We start from the raw sequence: 20,682 nt of genomic DNA, 5'->3' as shown, positions 1-20,682 counted from the left end.
CCTGTGTCTGCCTCCAGTGCTAGGATTGAAAGCATGACCACCACACCTGGGTTTATGCAGTGCTGAGAACAGAACTCAGGACTTCACACGTACATAAGCAGTCTAACAACTGAACACATCTTCAGCTTCTAAAGTAACTTTTTAAAGTTTTTCCTGGTTCTCAGTAGCCAGATGCCCAACGGCACGGACAGGCAATGTAGCAGTGACTTCTCCAGAGGGGACAAGGTACTGCTCTGTCGGGGAGGTGCCCAAGACTGGACCAGGAGAGGCTGCTGCTGGTTGTTTCTGCTCTACGACTTGTATGCACTGAACATCCTTCTACTAAGGTGATGATGATGAGGGAGTAGAGACACTGTAGTGCTAAAAAGGAACAAGAGTCAAAGTCTGGATTCTGCCAAAATACTGCCAAAGGTCAGAGAGCTGCACTCCTGTGCTTAACTGGAAAAGAACAAGAAGCAGTCGATCCACAGCACGCAGAGCTGCTGGCACAAAAGACGTCTCCCCCTTGTGGGCATCAATGCCGTCTTACGTTTGTAATAATCCATGCGCCTATCACATGCAATCACGTGCACAGCCACAGCTTATCTGGGCTGCCCATCTCACTTTAGGCTGCCAATTTTCCAACAGAGGAACAATGTGCTTGCCCTGCAATGACCAGAAATTCCCCCTTGAACAATCTAATACTTTCCTGACCAGCACGCCACACTGGGCAAACGAAACCATGTCAGCTCACACCCCCATGCTCCCCTATCAGTGCAAGTCATAAGTAAGAGCAAATACGTGAAGCCCAAGGATGAAGCATGGGATCCACGTGGTAAAATAGGTATTTTTCTGCAGGCTGTTACCAAGTATTACCCCATAATGAGGAAGAACTTAAGTTGTTGCATAAGCTTGATTCAAAGCAATTCATTCGAAGTTCCTATCACACTAGGAGGTCTGAGTTTAACTTCGTTAATGCCATGATTAAGTGTCAAATGATTAAACTGAAAATGAATCACAGGATGAGGAACTACTTGGAGCTCAATGCTTAAGGCAGTGGTTCTCAATCTTCCTAAGTCTGCAGCCCTTTAACACAGTTCCTCGTGCTGTGGTGACCCCCAACCAACCACAAAATTATTTCCGTTGCTACTTCACAACTGTAATTTTGCTCCTGTTATGAACTGTAATGTTCATAATAACATAGTATCTGATATGCGACCCCTGTGAAAGGGGTCGCACCCTACAGGTTGAGAACTGCTGACCTAAGGTTGAGAACTGCCTTTATTTACTCCATGAGGTCTGGGAGTTCCCGGTACAGCTACACCTGGAAGCGTTAAAGCTCCACCAGCACCCGCATGCTGCAGACTGGGTGCTGTATCTAGAATAGGGCCTTATTACTTTAACACGCAAGTGACTTTAATATGTAGCTGACTTGAAAACTACTGACTGAGATACTAAAACGTGTAAATGTTGGTCTTGATGAAAACTCCTTTAAGTTTTCAGTTTTGAGCTTTGGAAAACAGCAACAACACTAAAAAAGAACTTCCTTCATGTAGAAGCCAGGGGTCAATCCCAGGTACCTCAGGACCCATTATTTTATTTTTTGAGATAGGGTCTCTTACTGGGATCTGGGATTTAACAATCAGCTCCAGGGATTCCCCAACCTGTCTCCCTTGCTGTTGATGTAGCTGACTTTTCACATGGGTTCTGAGACACTTGCAAGGCAAGCACTTTACCCAAATAACCATTGCCCCAGCCACCAGTTCTTAATGGTCACATGACTTCAGCTTTTATCGGCATCCAGATTGCCTACCTACTTATCAACACCAAATATAAGTATTTCTCTGACACAGAACAGTATATAAACCCTTTTGCAGTATTTGCTCCAGAAACAAACATATCTTAAGGCCAAGGTCAATACTGTTGGGTTGATTGACGGTTCCAGGCTCCTTCAAAGGACCCACACACTGGGCCAAAACAGTAGGCGGGTGAAACCAAAGTCAGAGAAGCTGGCAGCTCTGGTCTGAGTCATCCAACTCCAGAAATACAACGTGGAGAAGACCGCCCCACCCTCCTCAGGTCTGCTGAAAATCCTGGTGAGCCACACCCACAGGAGGGAGTCTGGCCCTTACACTGGGTACCTTGTAAAGTACACACATCTGTAAACCAGTCTTGCTTTAGGAATCATGTTTTTCTATCATCTCTGCCAAGATCAAGTTGATTCTTTGAATGACAAATGCAGAAAACAATCGGTGTTTGAAGCATGTTTTCACTGCACAGCGCAGGTGGCCTCAAATTTGGGATTATCCTTCGACCTCAACCTTCCAAGTGTGAGGATCAGAGGCCCATGCCCAGCCAAAAAAGAGTCTTGAATAATGAAAGCCTGGTAACAGCTAAGTAGCTAACTCTATCTTTCAAAAGGGAGGAAGGAAGGGTCAGACAAGGCCAATTCTGCTATCAGTGGACTTCAGTGTACCAAAAGAACTGCACGCCACTGTGTTTAAAACCCACAGCATCAGCCACTGCAGAGACTTCCAGACACCATTTATCTTACAACTGATCTGTTCATTTGTGATCAAACGGAAGGCTGCATCAGCAGAAGCTACCTAACACAGGACCAAGACTTTATTGAAAAAGTCCACTGGCCATTTGCAATTTCCAAGTTACCTTAGTAGACATTGGTGCTTAAAACTACTTTCAAAATGGAAGCCATGCCAGTGTGGTGGCACACACCTTTCCCTCCCAGCACTCCGGAGGCACAGGCCACATCTCTCTGAGTTTGAGACCAGTCTGGTCTACAGAGTAAGTTCCAGGCCATCTAGGCTTACATAGTGAGACTCTGTTTTTAAAAAAAGGAAAAGAAAAGAAACAACAAAAACTACAGCAAGCTCCTTCCAACAGTTTTATTTTCCTGTGGGAATCAGTGAGCTGCGGCTGTAGACACAACCAACTCCCAAGCAGCCCTCAGCAGCAACAGTAGCAGCCCTCAGCAGCAGCAGCAGCCCTCACCAGCAGCAGTAGCAGCAGCCCTCACCAGCAGCAGCAGCCCTCACCAACAGCAGCCCTCACCAGCAGCAGCCCTCACCAGCAGCAGCCCTCACCAGCAGCAGCAGCCCTCACCAACAGCAGCCCTCACCAGCAGCAGCAGCCCTCACCAGCAGCAGCCCTCACCAGCAGCAGCAGCCCTCACCAACAGCAGCCCTCACCAGCAGCAGCAGCCCTCACCAGCAGCAGCCCTCACCAGCAGCAGCAGCAGCCCTCACCAGCAGCAGCCCTCAGCAGCAGCAGCCCTCACCAGCAGCAGCAGCAGCCCTCACCAGCAGCAGCAGCAGCACTGTGGCCATCTGCCCTGGGGAGGCTGGGGCCAGCACTGACAGCAGTCTCTGATGCAAAGGCCAGCTACTGCATCATTCATTCCCAGCAAGCCCTGAGCCTTACAGAGCTTACCGGGAGGAAAGAGGGTGGGGGCGGGTTCTTACACTCTATAAAGGGCACTAAGTTCCTGAGGACCAACCCAGAGAAAAAGAACACAGAGACATATATCCTGCTGTCCTTCCTAAACTGAGCTGACTCACAGGTAATGTCCTCCACTCTGAGAACACAAAAGCAGAAACAACATCACATGCCTTTCATCTGCAAAAGCTTTCAGGGTCAAATTCTCTACAACTACAATGTCATATGAACTTTTTCTATTATCTCTGGGTAGAGAGGATATATATACATATATATGTGTGTGTGTGTGTGTGTGTGTGTGTGTGTGTGTGTGTGTGTGTGTGTATATATATATATATATATATATATAAAATCTTACACACTTCACACATGTCTACAATGAGCCCCTACTTCTTTCCTAATATTGTCTCAGAATAATTTCTGTAAGAAATTAGATTTATATCCTCAGTCCCTAAAATACAACTTGAACTCACCAAAATTACCCTGAACAGCTAACTATGAAAACTATAGCCAATGCGAAGATCTGCCTTGGTGCTAAACGAAGAGCCCTGGATTTTCAGAATCCTGACTTTGTTACCTTCCTAGATAATGTACTACTACTCTGGCTTGGCGGACAGTTCCACCAATGAGAAAAGACAGTGCAATCATAATGGCATACAGACGCTAGCTGGCTGACTTGTGGTTATATTCCATTCTTATCTTTTCTCAGTTCAACGAGCTTGTGAAAAACAAGTCAACAGAACTTTAATCTGTGACCACAAGAAGAGCCACCACACAACCAAAGTTCAGCAAAGCTTCATCTCGCTCAGGTCAAATGTGCAATGATATCCAGGACCTGGGTACCGCTTCTTAGAACTAACTCTTCTGTCTCCATGGCAGCAGACTTCATGGTGCTGAAGCAGTTGCTGAGAGCTTACACCTTGAAACAACAACCACAGGCAGAATGAGAAAGCGCTAACTGGCCCACCCCCAGGGACACACCTCCTCCAACAAGGCCACACCTTCTAATTCTTCCCAAACAGTTCCACCAACTGGAGACCAAGTATTCAAACATATGAGCCTATGGGGGCCGTTCTCATTCAAATCACCAAATAAATAAATAAAACATCACATGATAAAATAAAAAAAATTTAAAAGTCGGGACGAAGGAGGTGTAGAGTGGTTGCCTAATGTGTGCAGTGCCACAGGCCAAACACCAACACCACCAAAACCAAAACTCTTAAGAGCTCCTGGACTTACTCACACTCTCCACGTACATATATGAAGGAAAAAAAAAAGAAAAAAGAAAGGTTGTGCTGGAAGAAGCGAGCTTCAGCCTGGTGACAACGTTCAAGCACTGGTCCAGAGAGAAGTCTGCAGCTAAGCTCAAATAATGCCAACAACACTCATTCTAGACTCAAGGAGCTAACAGTCACAGCAGACACTGCTGGTACTTGAGAGTAGAGGATGACTGTTAAACCTCACGTTGTGGGTGGTAAACTACCTCTGTACTACCTCTGTAGTTCTAAAGGACACAAATGTGGTATTTTTACCCTTATTATCGCCAAGCATTTGTAATAAACTATAGATATTTAAATGGAACTAATTAACATAATTTTCCCAGACTATTAAAAAAAAATCTGATCACACACAATACCAAGAACTGTGTAAAAGTATATTAGAAAGGACATTTCCAGTCCCTTTGCCTCTGACACATGTTTAGCACTGTTAACTGGAGAGGGAAAGTCAGCAGTGGCCAATAATACCTTCTTTTCAAATTAAGAAAACAAAATCCGTCTGTCTTTTGCTGTACAGAGAGACTGTTTGTCATTTCTGATGAGTGCAGGCAGACCAGCACCTAAGAGCTCTTACCCAGAACTGCTCTCTAAAGACCGATGCAGACCTGATGCACATGACGTTGTAGCAAGAAAATGCCCAAATCTCTTTTCGGCTGGGTGTGTTGGTCACATGCCTGAAATCCTAGCACTAAGGAAACAGAGGCAGGAGTATCAGGAGTTTAAAGATCAGCCTCAGCTATAGTGTGAGTTCAAGGCTGGCCTTGGCTACATGAGACCCTCTCTCAAAAACCAAAAGGAAAATAAAAGTGAATTATCAGAGCAAGGTGGTGTCACACGCCTCTAATTCCATTCTTCGGGAGGCTAAGGCAGGAAGATCAAAAGTTGGATGCAGTCAGGTGGACAGATAAGACAGTAAGGCCTGGTAGCACTGGCCAGATACCTGGGAGGTAAGTTCGAAGTCTGCCTGAACTACAGAGCAAGTGGAGGCTGAAGAAACAGCCCAGCATACAAGAAAACTAGGGTCAATTCTCAGTGCTAGAGTCAAAACAAAATGAGACTTTAAAATCTCTGTTTTAGTTCAAGGCCAGTAGCCATTAGGGAAATGCAAATGAAAACCACAATGAGGTATCAGAAGCGTCTATCAGACTGGCCACCACAAAAACAACCACCACCCCCAATGTGGGTAAGAACACAAGGAAAGGCCAGGAAAGGCCAGGCGGTGGTGGCGCACGCCTTTAATCCCAGTACTCGGGAGGCAGAGGCAGGCGGATCTCTGTGAGTTCGAGGCCGGCCTGGTCTACAGAGCAAGATCCAGGAGAGGCGCAAAGCTACACAGAGAAACCCTGTCTCGAAAAACCAAAAAAAAAGGTATCAAGAAACACTAGGTACTGAATGATAAGGGATTCTATACCACAGTGGGAACAGAGAAGACCCTTCAGCAAGAAAACATTGAGGAGTAAGCAACAGTCTTCATCCACAGAAGAGCCAAACCACTTCAGACTAATGAGACACCAGTGTCAGCTCCAAAGGCCACAGCCCCAAGTGTTCACCCGGCAAAGGCCTGAACAGAAACCTCATCTTCCTAAACCTAGACACCTTCCGCTCTACTGGCTTCTGCAACTCTAGAAAATACACACTTTCCTCCCCAACTTGCTTTGGTCATGGTGTTTCATCGCAGCAAGAGTCACCCTAACTAGGACACAGGATCTCTCTTTGTAGCCCCGGCTAGCCTGAAACTTGTCATGTAGACCAGGCTGGTCTCAAACTTATGAGAGCCTCAGGCTTCTACCTCCAAGTGCTGGGATTGAAGGCATGCCTGGCAAAACAACCCTATTTTAAGAACAAAACACAAAAACAGGAGGAGAAACAAAACGAAGCCCACGAAAGCAACGGGATGGCTCATATTCCCTCTGTCCTCGGCTTTACCCTCCCTACACCAGCCTATGTGTCTCTTTCTTCTTTCAGTAATGGGGGCTGAACCCAGCCAGGGCTTTCTACTCACAGGCAAGAGCTCCACCACTTAGCTACATCCCCACACCTCTTCTTAATCAAGGGATTTTCAACAGGTATGAAAATGGAGTCAATGAAAAAGAGGGGAGGCAGGCATGGTGATACAGAAGACGGCAGATCTCTACAGAGGGTCTACATAGAGAGTTCCAGGCTAGCCAGGCTGCACAGTGTGACCCTGTCTGTCTGTCTGTCTCTGTCTCTGTCTCTGTCTCTGTCTCTCTCTCTCACACACACACACACACACACACACACACACACACACACAGTATCACTAAAGAAGAAACAGACCGATGGGTGGCACAAGACAAACTTCTCATTCCATTAACTGAACCAGCTCTTTCTTATGATGCTGGGGACCGAACCCAGGGCCTCAGGCATGCTAAGCACACCCTCTACCACTGAGCTACACTCCGGGTCTAAGGAATCATAAATTCTGAACATTGGCCTCAAGCTAATACAGAAAAATAAAATTATAAAATATGTATCATAGGAAAAAAGGAGACACGGTGTAGTCCAACAAGCAGGTAAGAAACGGAAGGAAGGAAGGGGAGGGAGGCACTAACCGGTCTTGATCTCTGGAACCTGGATTCCTCGCGGTCTCTGAGTGGCCCAGACCCACTGCTTCTCTCCCTGACACTTCTGTACCCAGGACTGGGGATGATGTACTCCTTTCCCATGTCAATATCCTTCATCTTCACCAAGTGGGGTACCAGAGCTCAGCCTCTTCCGTTCACTTCAGAATTTCTGAAATTAAAAATTTACAAAAGCAGACATGATTTCCTAATGCTTAAGCATATGCCAAAGTCCTTTACAACAGGAAGAAGGGACAAAGAATTGACACTTTCTTATCACTACAGCCATAAATGACTCTAAATATTGTAGCTGGAGAATTTCTCTCCAGCTCGCACCAAGCCCCGCTAGTCTCGGAGCCCACTTATAAAATAAACACACAGATGCTTATATTATTTAAACTGCTCGGCCATTAGCTCAGGCCTACCATTGTCTAGCTCTTACGATTATACTAAGCCCATTTCTGTTAATCTATATGTTGCCACGTGTTCCGTGGCTTTACCTGTTGCCTCTACATGATGCTCCCTGAACATCAGCTGGTGTCTCCTCCCCTCTGCCTTCCTCTCCTTTTCCTCTCTCCTCTCTGCTAGTCCCGCCTATACTTCCTGCCAGGCTACTGGCCAATCAGTGTTTTATTTATAGAGTGATATCCGCAGCAAAATATCACTTCGCTTTTTAAAGGAAAAAGGACAGTATTCTGGCATCAAGAAAAATTACCTAGCCAGGCATAGTGGCGCACGCCTTTAATCCCAGCACTCGAGAGGCAGAGGCAGGCGAATCTCTGTGAGTTTGAGGCCAGCCCAGTCTATAGCTTGAGTTCAGGACAGCCAGGGCTATACAGAGAAACCCTGTCTAGGGGTGGAAGGGAACAGCACCTAGTCAATGATGACATACACTATAAACAAAACCAGTTTACTAAGCAAAGACAGTGGCGGTGTTCCAGAGGCCTCACGAAGGCTATAAACAGACCTGGCATCTGGAAGAGGAAGATTAGTGACACTTTAAAAATAGGCAAGAGGGGGTTAGGGGCGGTGGAGAGGGAGGAGGCCAAGGGAACCCATTCACAACACCAAACACACCAAGAAGAACAGGCAAAGCGTCTCCCACATCTAAGAACCTATATGAGGCAGATTTCTCCGCCATAGATTATGAAGCAGAACCTGTAGAGTGTACACAAAGACTGTGGGAACAATGACCCTGTTGTGACAAAAATGAGTTTTCCGAGTGGTTGATGAGATAAAATAGGGTTTGTAGTGACCTATCCTGACTCCCCTATCCTTCCAGACAAAGTCAGTTTCTACAAGGAAGGGTATGGGGAACAGTGCCCCATTATCTTGAACACTCCCATTGCCTTAAAAAAAAAAAAAAAAAAAAAAGGAGCACCGCTCTGAGAGTATAAAGTTACTGTTTTTTCACAATGAACACAAGGAGGACACCATCTTCCGTGTGTCTGGGATCTGACAAGCACGAGGCACAGGAGCCAGCGGAGCAGTAGGAAGGTAATTGGCAGGTCTGGGAAAGAAACAAGGCCTGGGCACGAAGCAAGCAACTAAGAAAGGATGGCTACACCAGGCTCCCTGTCCGGCCTAACACACTTCTCACTTCCGCATTTTCTGACTTTTCCCTTGCAGTTGACCGGAAGTCTTTTTTTTTTTTTAAATTAATGCTAACTTGAGCTCAGTGATAAAGCATATAAGCCAGAGGTTCTGTTCAGTCTTCAGCAACGTCAAAACCAAAGCTACGGCCCCAAGTATCAGAGGACTAGGAAAACCGACCGGTATGTTTCAGTCTAAGCCAGCGCTTTATAAAGGGATAAAAGAGAATAAATGAAGTGGGGACTCGCACATCAGTGCCCCAACTCAAAACTGACAGGGCTGGGGTCACCTGACCAGCCTTTTAAAAATTCTCTTCCCAGTGATAAAAGGGTAGCTATTTGCCCTGCAGAGGGATGCGACGGTTCTGCAGGGGGGAGGGGCGTTGCGTAGGACTAGAGAACTGGAACCAGCCAGGCTGGTGTTCCCAAGCGGTGTTATCGCCACGTCCATCAGTAGGTTTCCAGCGCCCCAGGAAGCTCCCTCAGGCCCTGTGCTACACTTACCACGCCCCCCAGAACCCACCTGTGCCTCCCAGCTCCCTCAGCTTTCACTCACTCCAGAGACCTCAGTAAAACCTACCCATTTCTCCCCTCGGAACTCAAAACTTCCCCGATCCTCCCTGCGCCCCTCTGCATCGAGACTTCCACATCTGTGCGAAAACACATGACCCAGATGTGACCAACACACAAACCCACTAACAGCTCTGCGTGCCAGCAGCGGAAAGGGCACCGATGACAGGAGACCCGGGCTCCCATCCCGGCTCTGCCGCGGATCCGCGGTGCGTGCTGATGTCACGAACATCCACATACCAGTTCGCAAAAATACAAAGAAAAAGGAAAGAAACGAAGATAATGACTTACATCGAAGGTGGCTGGCAGTCGGGCCTCCAGTCCCGGGGGCTGTTGGGGCTTCTCTCTGGCCAGCTCCACCACCCCGGCCCTAGGGCGTTCCCACGCCAGCCCGGGCCTGGCGAGCACAGGCGCCACGACCCACCCAGAGCGAACGCAGCTCCCCCTGGTGGCCGCGCCGAGAGCAGAGCCGGCCGCGACCGCCCCTCAGACCTCCCCTCCCGCCGCCTAACCCCGGGGCCCCGGCACAGCCCGCGAGGTCGCCACCCAAGCCGGGGACCGCGCGACACCGGGGCGACGCAGGCCCCGCTTCTCCGGCCCGTGGCTTCCCACCGCCCACCACGCCCCGGGAAACCCAAGGGAGTGAGGCCGTGACAGCGCGGACACTGCATGGGGAAGGCGAGAGCCGTCACCTACCTGCACCCCAGCCTCCCCAAGAGAGAGCAGACCGCCGGGGCACGCTCGCCAACATCGGACCCAGAGCAAAACAAGCCTCTATAGCGGCATCGTCCCCCACACCGCGCAAGCGCGCTGCACAAAGCTTGCGCAAGACCGAAGGGAATCGTAGTCCCTTATCCGACAGCCCCCGGCGCCGCATACCGCAAAGGACTACGTTTCCCAGAAGCACCGCTGGTGCCGTGGATGGGGTGCAGACTAGCACCGTCCCCGTGCGCATCCCGTGCTGCCCCCATCCCTCCCCGGCTTCTGATACCCGGTCTGGAATCTTCTCCGAAGTCCTGAGTACCGGGGGCTGGGCGTGCAGTTCGGGAAGGCCGGTGGCGATGTAGTCCCGAGCAGCCGGAAATTCAAAGTAAGGCACTTCCAAATATCCGCGGCCGTTCCACGTGCCAAAAAACATCGTGAAGGTCACTGTAGCCTGCTTGTGTCCAGCCCCAACTATTAGCGATGGTGTCACTCATCATTTCACATTTGCTGGTGCATGAGTCCACCGCATTCTACATGGATGGTATCTTTCGATCTTTTCTCTCACCGGCCCATCACAGCTGCCTGGCTTCTAAGTAATAAAATGCCAGGATCACAATTTCCAAAGTGACAAGGGTTGTAAAAATGATATGCTAACTAATCGATTTGTTCTTATAAATGAAATTGAGGTCCCCAAGGCATTTGTCATTTTATTTTTCTTCTTTATCTATTTCAGTATCCAAATGTAAGGACTGCTCTATTGAGTCCCTCCCTGCCTTTAAAGTACCTGGGGCTTGTTTATGGTTATCTATTTAAGAAACTTAGCCGGTTAGTGGTGGCGCATGCCTTTAATCCCAGCACGTGGGAGGCAAATGAAGGCGGATCTCAGTGAGTTCGAGGCCAGCAAAGCAAATTCCAGGACAGTCAAGACTGTTAAATAGAGAAACCCTGTCTTGAAAAAAACAAAAGAGAAAGAAAAAAAAAAAGGCTAATGATGTCATAAAGCTGGAGTAATTGCCAGTGTATACTTGACACACAGAAGGAATAATAGACCAGTTCTAGAGAATTAATAGACTAGGAGCTGGGGAGATGGCTGAGTGGTAAGAGTGCTTGCAGATGTCAGTTCAAATCCTCCTCACCCATGGAAAAAGCCACGTGTGACTGGGCGGCCACTGTAACCCAAGGACTGTGTGGAGCAGAGACAGGAGGACTGCTTGGACTTGCTAACTACCAGGCCAGTGACACATTCAGTGAGAGAGCCTGGCTTAAGAGAACAGGACAGAGAGTGAACCGACAGGACACCCAAAGCTGTCCTCTAACTTCCGGGTGTGAATGGGCACTCACATTTGCACATACACACCACACACACAAATATACACATATATACACAAATAAAATTGTAACGTAGAAAGAGCATGGTATAGTGGCAAATTTCTGCCATCCCAGCACTGAGGAGGTGAATACTGGGGCAACTGATTATCCATAGTGAAGAAAAATTCTGCTCAATACCAGGTTTCAGGCAGATCAAATACCTAAATGTGAAGAAAGCCTTAAATTAGTTTTAAATTTTAAAACTTATGGAGAAAACATGAAATACCTTTATGAACTTGTGAAGAGGGGAGAAGCCCTTAAAATAAACAAAAGGGAGAGATAGAGATGGGCATTGTGTATGGATAGAAAGTACCTCCAAAGGCTCATGATGCTCGGTAGTGTTCAGAGGTGGGGCTTTGAGGAAGTGGGATCATGAGGACTCTGACTTTATTGATGGATCCACAGTTCCATGGCATTGTTGGGAACTGGTGAAATGTTAGGACTTGGAGCCTTGTTAGAGGGAACAGATCTCTGTAGGCATGCCTTTGAGGGATGTCTGTTATCCCTGTCCACTTCCTGTCTCAAATGATCCCTCCAAGATGATCAGCCTTGTGCCAGCCCACAGTAATGAAACCAGCCCACCATGGACTAAAACCTGAGCCAAAATAAATATTTCCTCCTTTAAGTTGACGCTTTCTCAGGTATTTGTCACAATAACAGAAAGCTGGTCATTTTTTACTATGTTAAGATTAAAATATATGCACGATGTCATTAAGTGAAAAGGTAAGCCACAATTATAACTGGTTTTTGTTTGTTTTTTGTTTTATTGAGGCAGGGTCTCGGGGATCTCAGAGGCTGAACTTGCTATGTAGGTAAGGTAACCAGGACCTTTTGGTCCTCCTGTCTCTATCTGCCTCTTGCTGGAATTACAGGTGATGGCCACATCCCGTGGTTTATGACTGTACCATTATGACTCATTTTACACAGTGCTGGGACTGAGCCCAGGGCTTAGTGCGTAATAGGCAAGCACTCTCCCATCGATCCATGTTCTTGTGAGTGAAATTTTTAGTGCAAATTTCTATGACCAAATAAGAAAAGGAAAATAACGTAACTAGTTCACAGCAAAGACAATAGTCACTCAAATTTGAAAAGACACCCAGACTCACTAATCAAACAAAGGTTAAAATAACAGTGAGAGCTCATCTCACTAAAGCATGCTAGTAGCTCCACAAATGCCTTAAATACTGTAGAACTCAAAAGCTGCAAATCCCATACCTTCATAGGAAATGCAAAGCTCCTAAAATTTCCCTGAAATACTTCAAATATATTGGTTATCCCTTTCTCTTACAAACTGTGGATGAGGACAGACATGGTGGTGCACACCTTTAGTCCTGAGCACTTGAAAGGCAGAGGTAGATGATCTCTGTGAGTTCAAGGCCAGTCTCGTCTACATAGAGATGAGCAAGTTCCAGGCTATCCAAGGCTACTTAGTGAAACCCTTTCTAAAAAATAAAATCAAATAAAAATTTAAAAACCATGGAGACTATGGAGATTGTTCAGTCCGTAAAAAAATGCTTGAGAACCTGAGCTCAGGTCCTTAGTACCTACATAAAAATCTGGGCCTGTTTGAGCTAGAGAGATGGCTCAGCCATTAAGAGCACTGACTGCTCTTCCAGAGGTAGAAGGACCCACGTGGCATCTCCATTTTCCAGGGGATCTGATGCCCTCTTCTGGCACTCTTGAGCACCGCATGCATGTATGGTGCACAGACATACATGCAAGCAAAACATCCAAACATGTAACATAAAAATAAATTAAAAAACTCAAAAACAAAGGAACAAAGGTATCTGCTCCCTCCAAGACACAATGAGAGCTAGCAAGGCAGGGACTTTGGAGACAGGCAGAGAACTAACAAAGCCCGTGTGGTGTATTAGACCACACTACAACTCTGTGCGATAACGAAAGACAACCATTTCAAAGGTGGCCGGTGGGGCAGGCAAGATGGCTCAATAGATAAAGGCACTTGTCATATAAGCCCGAGGGCCGGAAGTAACTATCTCAAGTCTATGTAAAGGTGAGAACCAACTCTGTAAGATTGACTTCCACTGGTCTAGTATGGCCTGTGCACACCCATACACGGGTATACGTAAAATGATAATAAAGTATGGGCGGGGAGATGGCTTCCTCAGTTAAGAGCTCTGCCTTGGGGCTGGAGAGATGGCTCAGCGGTTAAGAGCACTGGCTGTAGAGGTCCTGAGTTCAATTCCCAGCAACCACATGGTGGCTCACAACCATCTGTAATGAGATCTGGTGCCCTCTTCTGGCCTGCAGGCAAACACGCAGCCAGAACACTGTATACATAATAAACAAACAAACAAACAAACAAACAAATATTAAAGAGCTCTGCCTTCTCTTCAAGAGGAACCAAATTTGATTCCCAGAACCAACAGGGCCCCTCACAGCTGTCTGTAACTCCAGTTGTGGAGATCTGACGCCCTCTTCTGGCCACCAAGGGCACTGCATCCACATGGCATACAAGTATGCAGGCAAAACACCCCTACACATAAAAATAAAACTCTTGAAAACTTTCTTAAAGTTATAAAAAATAAAGCTTGATTAGTTAATTTAGGACTGAAAAATTAAAGTTTAGAAAACTTCTCTGTGTCTGGAAGACTGGAGGAGTAGGTCGAATAAAAGAGAAGAATCCAGCTGGGAGGACTGGGATCAGGGAAAAGGTGACAGAGATGACTGGAGCTCAAACCATCGGAACTTGTTGATGGGTTAGAAAGAGGAGGCTGGTGGTATGACCCTAACTCATGGATGTGGAGCATTGTGACAATGACCTGTTTGTTGACAGGCGCCCTCTCCTGAGGAGCCCTGGAATTCCTCATCTACAGTCCCCCATCCTCTGCTCTGCGCTCCTGTTGAATGCTCCTGCCAGCTACAAGAACTAAAGTTATGCCGCTAAATCTTGTAACGAAAGGCCTCTTTGTGGAATGAGGTTGATTTTGAGCTGGGTATTTTTAGCTGGTATAGACTCTTGTGGTTGGAGCAGAGGCAAGAGGATCACTCAGGTTTGAGGCCAGTTCATCTACTAAGCGACTTCCTGGCCAGCCAGGGGTACACAATAAGACTGTGTCTCAAAAAGTCAAACAAGATGAACAAACAAAACCCCTTCTTTAAGAGTCAGTTGATTATGGACATCACTCATCTGATGGTGGGAACAGCTCATTATCACCATCATTCATCTGATAGTGGGAACAGTATAGTATGAAAACCGGGATCAGTTTCACCCTGGTGCATGCGGCTTTTCCTACACCATTTGAAGAGGCTGTTTTCACCAATCTGTAGTTGGAACAGAGGCAACTACAAAAAATCTGTCAAAAATCAAGTGGCTATAGTTGCATGACTATATGTGGGTCCTCTATTCTGTTTGATTGGTCGTGTGTTTTTGTGCCTATTATTGCGTTTCTGTTACTAGGGCCCTGTTATATAAGTTGAAATCAGGTGTGGTGATACCTCCAGCAATGATTCCTTTTGCTCAGAATTGCTTTGGCTAGTTTAGGTCTTTTGTGCTTCCACATGAATTTTTAGGGTTTTCCTATTTCTTTTGTTTGCTTGTTTGTTTGTTTGTTTTGTTTTGTTGTTGTTGTTGTTGTTTTTGAGACAGGGTTTCTCTGTGTAGCTCTGGCTGTCCTGGAACTCTTGCTTTGTAGACTGGGCTGGCCTTGAACTCAGAGATCTGCCTGCCTCTGATTCCCCAGTATGAGTATCACCATGCCTGGCTTTTTTTTTCCTATGATGAATGGCATTGGAATTTTTATGAAGATTGTATGGAAGCTACAGGTTGCTTTTAGTAAGATAGCCCTTTTCACAAAATTAATCCTTCTGATTCATGAGCATGGGAAGCTTTTCATCTTCTAGTGTCTTCTTTAATTCCTCCTTTAGTGTTTTGAAATTTTCACTGTGGAGATCTTTCACTTCTGGCCTCCACACACACACATGGTTGAATATACACACTCAGAAACACACACACAGGTCAAGAATAGTGACTACAGCCGGGCAGTGGTGGCACACGCCTTTAATCCCAGCCCTGGGGAGGCAGAGGCAGATGGATCTCTGGGCTACAGAGTGAGTTCCAGGACAGCCAGGGCTGTTTCACAGAGAAACCCTGTCTCGAAAAGCAGCAGTAACAATCCCCCACGGGCCCACAAGACAGCTCAGGGGATAAAGGCACTTGCTAGCAAACCTGACAACCTGAGTTCGATGCCCAGCACCTACACTGTAGGAAGGGACCAACTCCTCCCAGTGGTCCTCTGTTCTTCCCACATACGCTGTGGTACACACCCCCACCCATCACAGACACACTAATAAATGCTTAAGTAAATAAATGAGAGAATATATCCCCCCACTTTATTTTCCAAAGTGGAAAGGGGTTAAAGTTAACTTGAGAGCATGGCAGCCGCTCCATGCCTTTTAGACACCTACCAGTTCTGCCTGCTCTCCAGATTGATTTGTCCATTACTTTTGGAGGTGACATCGCCACCCAGTAAGATCAGAGTTCGGATCATTCCGCTGGGACAGTCTCCAGCTACTGGGACGTTAGCTACATGCTTGCTGGCGGTTAGCTAATGCCGCCTGTCATCTGTATCGCTCAGTGTGTTGCGTGCAGCCTTCTAAGGCTGATGTGTTGGTTAGTTCTGTCAACCTGGCACAATTTAGAGTCACCTGGGAAGAAAGTGTCACTTGGGGAATTGTCTAGATCAGGATTGTGTTGGCCTAAGGGCGGATCTGTGGAGAACTGTCTTCACTGGTAATTGATATAGAAGGACCCATCATGAATGTGGACAGAACCATTTCCTGGGCTGGGCCCTGAGCCAAGTGTGATAAAGGAAGCTAATTGAGAAGCCAGACAGCGGCAGTGTCTCCCTCTGCTCCTGACTGTGGACCTGGTGCTTTTGGTTCCCGCCTCCTGCCTCAGTTTGCCAGAAATAATGGACTGTATCCTGGAATTGTGAGCCACATAAACCCTTTCGTCTCCTAAGCTGCTTCCGGGAAGGGTGTTTGTGTTTATCACACAACAGAAGTGAAGCTGTGCTAAGCATCCTCAAGAGTCCCCAGAGGAGGGGAGCTAAAGGGGGAGAGATGGAAAAAGGCTGGTTCCATGGAGGCCCGCTCTGCTCTCTACTTCATCCTGCACCCACTGCTTCAAGAGGGGATCCCCTCTTCCTAGAACCCTAACAACTACTTAGGGGTCCTTCTAGCTACTTCTCTAATCCCCACGACACGGCGACTTCTTCTCCTTCCCTGTGTTCTTTGCTTTCTAGAAAATAATCCACCCCTGTTATTCTGAGCGTAGACTGACATTAAGGAAAAGGAAATTCATCATTGTGTGCTCTCAAAATGTACCACACAGGATGCTAGGGGAGAAGAGGCAGGGCAGGGGTGGGGGTGTAGGGACTCCTGTCACAGAAGAGGGAACCTTCCCAGGCAGTCCAGAGTATTTTTCTTTTACACCATAGAAAAGGCAACAGAGGATACTGCAAGCTAACAGAAGGACACTCTGCCAGCACCAGTGCCCCGTGATTCCCTATGCAAGCACCAGTGTGGGAAGAGAACAGCAGTACAGATGTGCATATAGCAAGCACGCCTTTAATTTGAAGACTCGAGTTGCTTCCCTAAGGTCCCATATATGCCTACCTGGTTACTTCCCCTATCGATAATTTGTAACTACCTGCACCTTAGTAATACTGTGAAGAGGAGAAATATGACATCACCAAGATAGTTCTGGGACATTTGGTGTAGGCGTAGAGGTTTGTGGTAAGGCTGAAAATGTTTCAGGACCAGAGCAGGCAGGGCTGGGTTTGCAGGCACACTTGGGAAAGTTTGGCCTGGGACAGACTAAGAATTGAAGGCAAATCCCTGACTCAGCTCATGTCATCTACCATTTTCTATCCGCCTCAGCCCCACCCCCACCCTCAGTGCAGGTCCCTTGTCCTTGACCCAGGAATGTAAAACTGCCGTGCTTTTCCCACTACATCCCCTCCCTGGCTCTCTCTGTGTGCAGTAACACCCCCGGGGTCCCAGGTCTGGCACCCCTTTGTAAGGTCCCTGCTCTGTACAGGGAGGGTGCCACTTTCACCATCAGTTTTCAGACTGAGGCCCCTGGGGAGTGGTTACCAGTATGCTGGACAGAAGAGCCACGCAGAGTTTAGAGAAACACCTTCCACACAAGTAGCAACTATGCCATCCCTGTTCACACCAACATCTCCCTCATTCCGCCTGTACCCTGGAAGTGAGGAGTCCTGAACCAGCACCGCAGTGGTGAGGCACGCCGCTCATCGAGGAAATGCAGATCAAAACCACAACACCCAGCAAGACTGCTAGGACCCTGCGCTCACTCCTGCACATACGCAGCTCTGGTCTTGAGTCATCAGTGTGCGCTGGTGACTATGTACGCGCCTTAAAAAGCTGGGCGCAGACCCCATCCTCTCTCTCTGCTCTCAGCTCTGCTCCCTCCCCCTGCCACCATCTTTCTCTCTCTCCATGCCTGGCTCCCCTCTCTCCCCCCTTTTGCCCTCCTAATAAAGCTCTGAAAACTAACACTGGGTTCTGTCATGACCGTGACCTTTCCAAGCAGTAACCAGTGCCGCAACCAGTGCCATTTATCATCTTTTCATTGGTGCCGTAACTCGGATAGGAAATTCCACTCACTCAGCGTCTGAGGCTGAGCATTGCCGGAAACCTACACCAAGGACCTGCGACTGCCCGATCCACTTTTTCGTTTGCCCGCACACCATACCTGCCAACCAAATTGGTGAGTTTTTCCCCTTTCCAGCCCCTGCCGTTTCCCGTGACTGCAGCCTGGGCTATATTCCTTGTGCCAGACCCCCGGGGGTCCTCGGCTGTGTACCACGACACATTCAATCTTGACAAAGTATTGGATGTTGTCTGGGACCCCCAGGGGGTCCTCCAGTACATATACCCCAGCCCTTACCCTTATCATGATGATGGTTTGGGTAATTTGTGCCGTTAATGCTGGTCCACAGAGTGCCTATTCTCAAGGACACTTGAAATAGGAGCCTGGGGATCCCATTTATTATTTTAATTTTTTATTTTTCTCTCTCAGCACTGCAGCCATGGGACACAGGGGCGGATACCAGTAAATTTGGCTGTTTCAACCCCGACATTTCACGGGAATTATCTAACTTCTGCCAGCAAATGGGCAAATGAAAAGAGTTACCTTATCCCCATGCTTTTACCCAAGCTCTAAAGCGCTAAAGCCCCTCCCTTTCTGACTCTCTCTTTCTCCTGACCACATGCATTCCTAAACCTAAGGAACCTCTGACTCCAAAGAACCTTATCTTTTCTGTTCTCTGCTCTGTGCTCCGATTTCCACTCTCTGGTATTGGGCTCTCACCTTAACTCCTCCCACTCATTCTCAAGCTGCTCTGAGAGGCACAGATGGGTCTAAAAGCAGGCTAGGATCCATGCAAATAAGTTTACAGTAATCAGGATGGCTCTTTAGCCAGAGATCAGTTTACAGCCTGCCTCCTGGTGGGTCTTCCTAAAGCTGTCCCCAAGTCAGCAGACATAAAAAAAAAAAAAAAAAAAAAAAAAAAAAAAAAAAATTCAAGACATGGAGTAAAATCCATCTCTTGTCCCCCAGACCTCTCCGACATAGGGCTAAAACATAAGCATCTGGAGAGCAAGGCTCCTGACCCCACAGGCAGAAGTTTCAGCTGTGACATTTAAGGTGTACCAGGGGAGAGATGAAAAAAGCCCAAGAACAGAATTGCCAAGTGCTGCCACACACTGGCTCCCGAAAGCCACTGGATCCCTGTTTTAAGTGCGGGGGGTGGGGGTGGGGGGAGGCCACGTGGGCTAGTGCGTGCCCTGCCAGGCCAGCAATTGAGCCTTATTCAAAGTGCCGCCTAGAAAGACAACCAGTCAGCTGAGTGCACCCAGGCACCAAGGGGCAGGGGGACAGAAAAAGACCTCCAGCAGACCTCTAGGCTTGGCCACAGGCTCGCTTGCAGGGAACCCAGAATGCAGCATGGAAGTGACCCATTTCTTTCTTTCTGGACACCAGAGCCACTAACCCAGTCCTGGGAGTTTTGAGGTCTCACCTCTCCTCATTTCCCCATTGTTGGGGTAGGGAGGACAGCCTTACCCCCCACCCCAGATTTAATTGCACTTTCAGGGTTACTTAATGGGAAAAGATTTTCCAGCTAAGGTAGAAGCTTTCATTCCATTGCTCCCTCCACGTGCCTCACTCCAGACTGTCACAGTGCTTCTGCTCCTTGCACACAGACAGGGCCCTGCTCTCTGCCTTGTCCCTAATTCCACAGAAATAAGTTCTCATGCACCACAAGCTTTTCTCTTCCCAGTTCCTTCTTCTAATTAACTGCTCAGCTAATGGCTGCTTTGGTCCACCACAGAACTGGAGTCCAGGATTCATCAAGTAAGAAACTGTAACAGCTAAAAGGTATTTACACCCCCAGACCCAAAAGTGTCTGGGTTCTACAAAAACAGACTTTAATATAACCATCCATTACTGTTAAATGCTCTCAACAATTGATCACCTGTGTCTCCTGGATGCTAAACTAGTAAAGGAAACAGGTGCCTTAAACAATCTGTCTCTGATAAAGCTTAAAAACATGTTCCAATCTCTCTGTCTCTCTCATTAACACTAACCAATATAAGAAGAGTACTAAACACTACAATGGTCACTAATTTGCTCATGGTTGCTTCTTAACATGTTCAAAATTTTTCCCAAGCTCCAGAAACCAGCTTAAATCCATCTGGGCAGGTCGGATCTACTTCAGGCTTTTTCTGTCTCACCAGCATTCTGTCAGACACAAAAGCAGCCAGAGTGCCAAGCCAGGAGGAATGGACAGCTCCAGGGCAGCAGAACAGCTCAGCATCCCAGGACACCTATGTACCTTGGAAGGCCCCCTTCAGTACACCACCTAAGAGCCAACCAAGGCCCACCAAGTCAGCTGGAAGCAGTTTTTCTGGGAGAAACGATGCCCCTATTCCTATTGACTTGCTGTTTTATAATAAGCAAAAAGTCTGGAATGTTAGAATCCTGCCCTCACAGCTGCACATACGCAGTTTGGGGTCTTGAGTCTTGCATCATCAGTGTACGCTGGTGACTATGTATGTACCTTAAAAAGCCGGGCACAGACCCCATCCTCTCTCTCTGCTCTGCTC

At 47.4% G+C, this 20,682-nt stretch overlaps 1 protein-coding gene and 1 long non-coding RNA gene across 8 annotated transcripts in view; one reads left to right on the top strand and one right to left on the bottom strand.

The window, feature by feature from the left end:
• The window catches only part of Abcc5 (ATP binding cassette subfamily C member 5), a 96,048-nt gene extending 85,771 nt beyond the window's left edge, over positions 1–10,277 (bottom strand). For 5 of the 7 annotated variants that reach the window (XM_052740182.1, XM_052740183.1, XM_052740184.1 and 2 more), the window contains exons 1-2: positions 10,150–10,273; positions 7,283–7,463 (exon numbers count right to left, since the gene is read on the bottom strand). In XM_052740182.1, the coding sequence (XP_052596142.1) occupies positions 7,283–7,411 (129 nt within the window). In that variant the 5' untranslated portion in view covers positions 7,412–7,463; positions 10,150–10,273. Of the gene's footprint in view, positions 1–7,282; positions 7,464–9,744; positions 9,876–10,149 lie in introns of those variants that run through there. The other 2 variants (XM_052740176.1, XM_052740177.1) reach the window with 2 other exon arrangements.
• Positions 10,278–10,405: 128 nt separating this feature from the next.
• LOC128111800 (uncharacterized) lies at positions 10,406–18,069 on the top strand. Its single transcript, XR_008218702.1, has 2 exons — positions 10,406–10,543; positions 14,324–18,069. It is a non-coding gene; the product is annotated as an uncharacterized LOC128111800 (long non-coding RNA).
• The last annotated feature ends 2,613 nt before the right edge of the window (positions 18,070–20,682 follow it).

The sequence above is a fragment of the Peromyscus californicus genome, unplaced genomic scaffold (genome assembly GCF_007827085.1).
Source record: "Peromyscus californicus insignis strain IS unplaced genomic scaffold, ASM782708v3 Scaffold_16__1_contigs__length_79575227, whole genome shotgun sequence".
Classification (NCBI taxonomy): Eukaryota; Metazoa; Chordata; class Mammalia; order Rodentia; family Cricetidae; genus Peromyscus; species Peromyscus californicus.
This window is presented reverse-complemented; position numbering and strand designations above follow the sequence as displayed.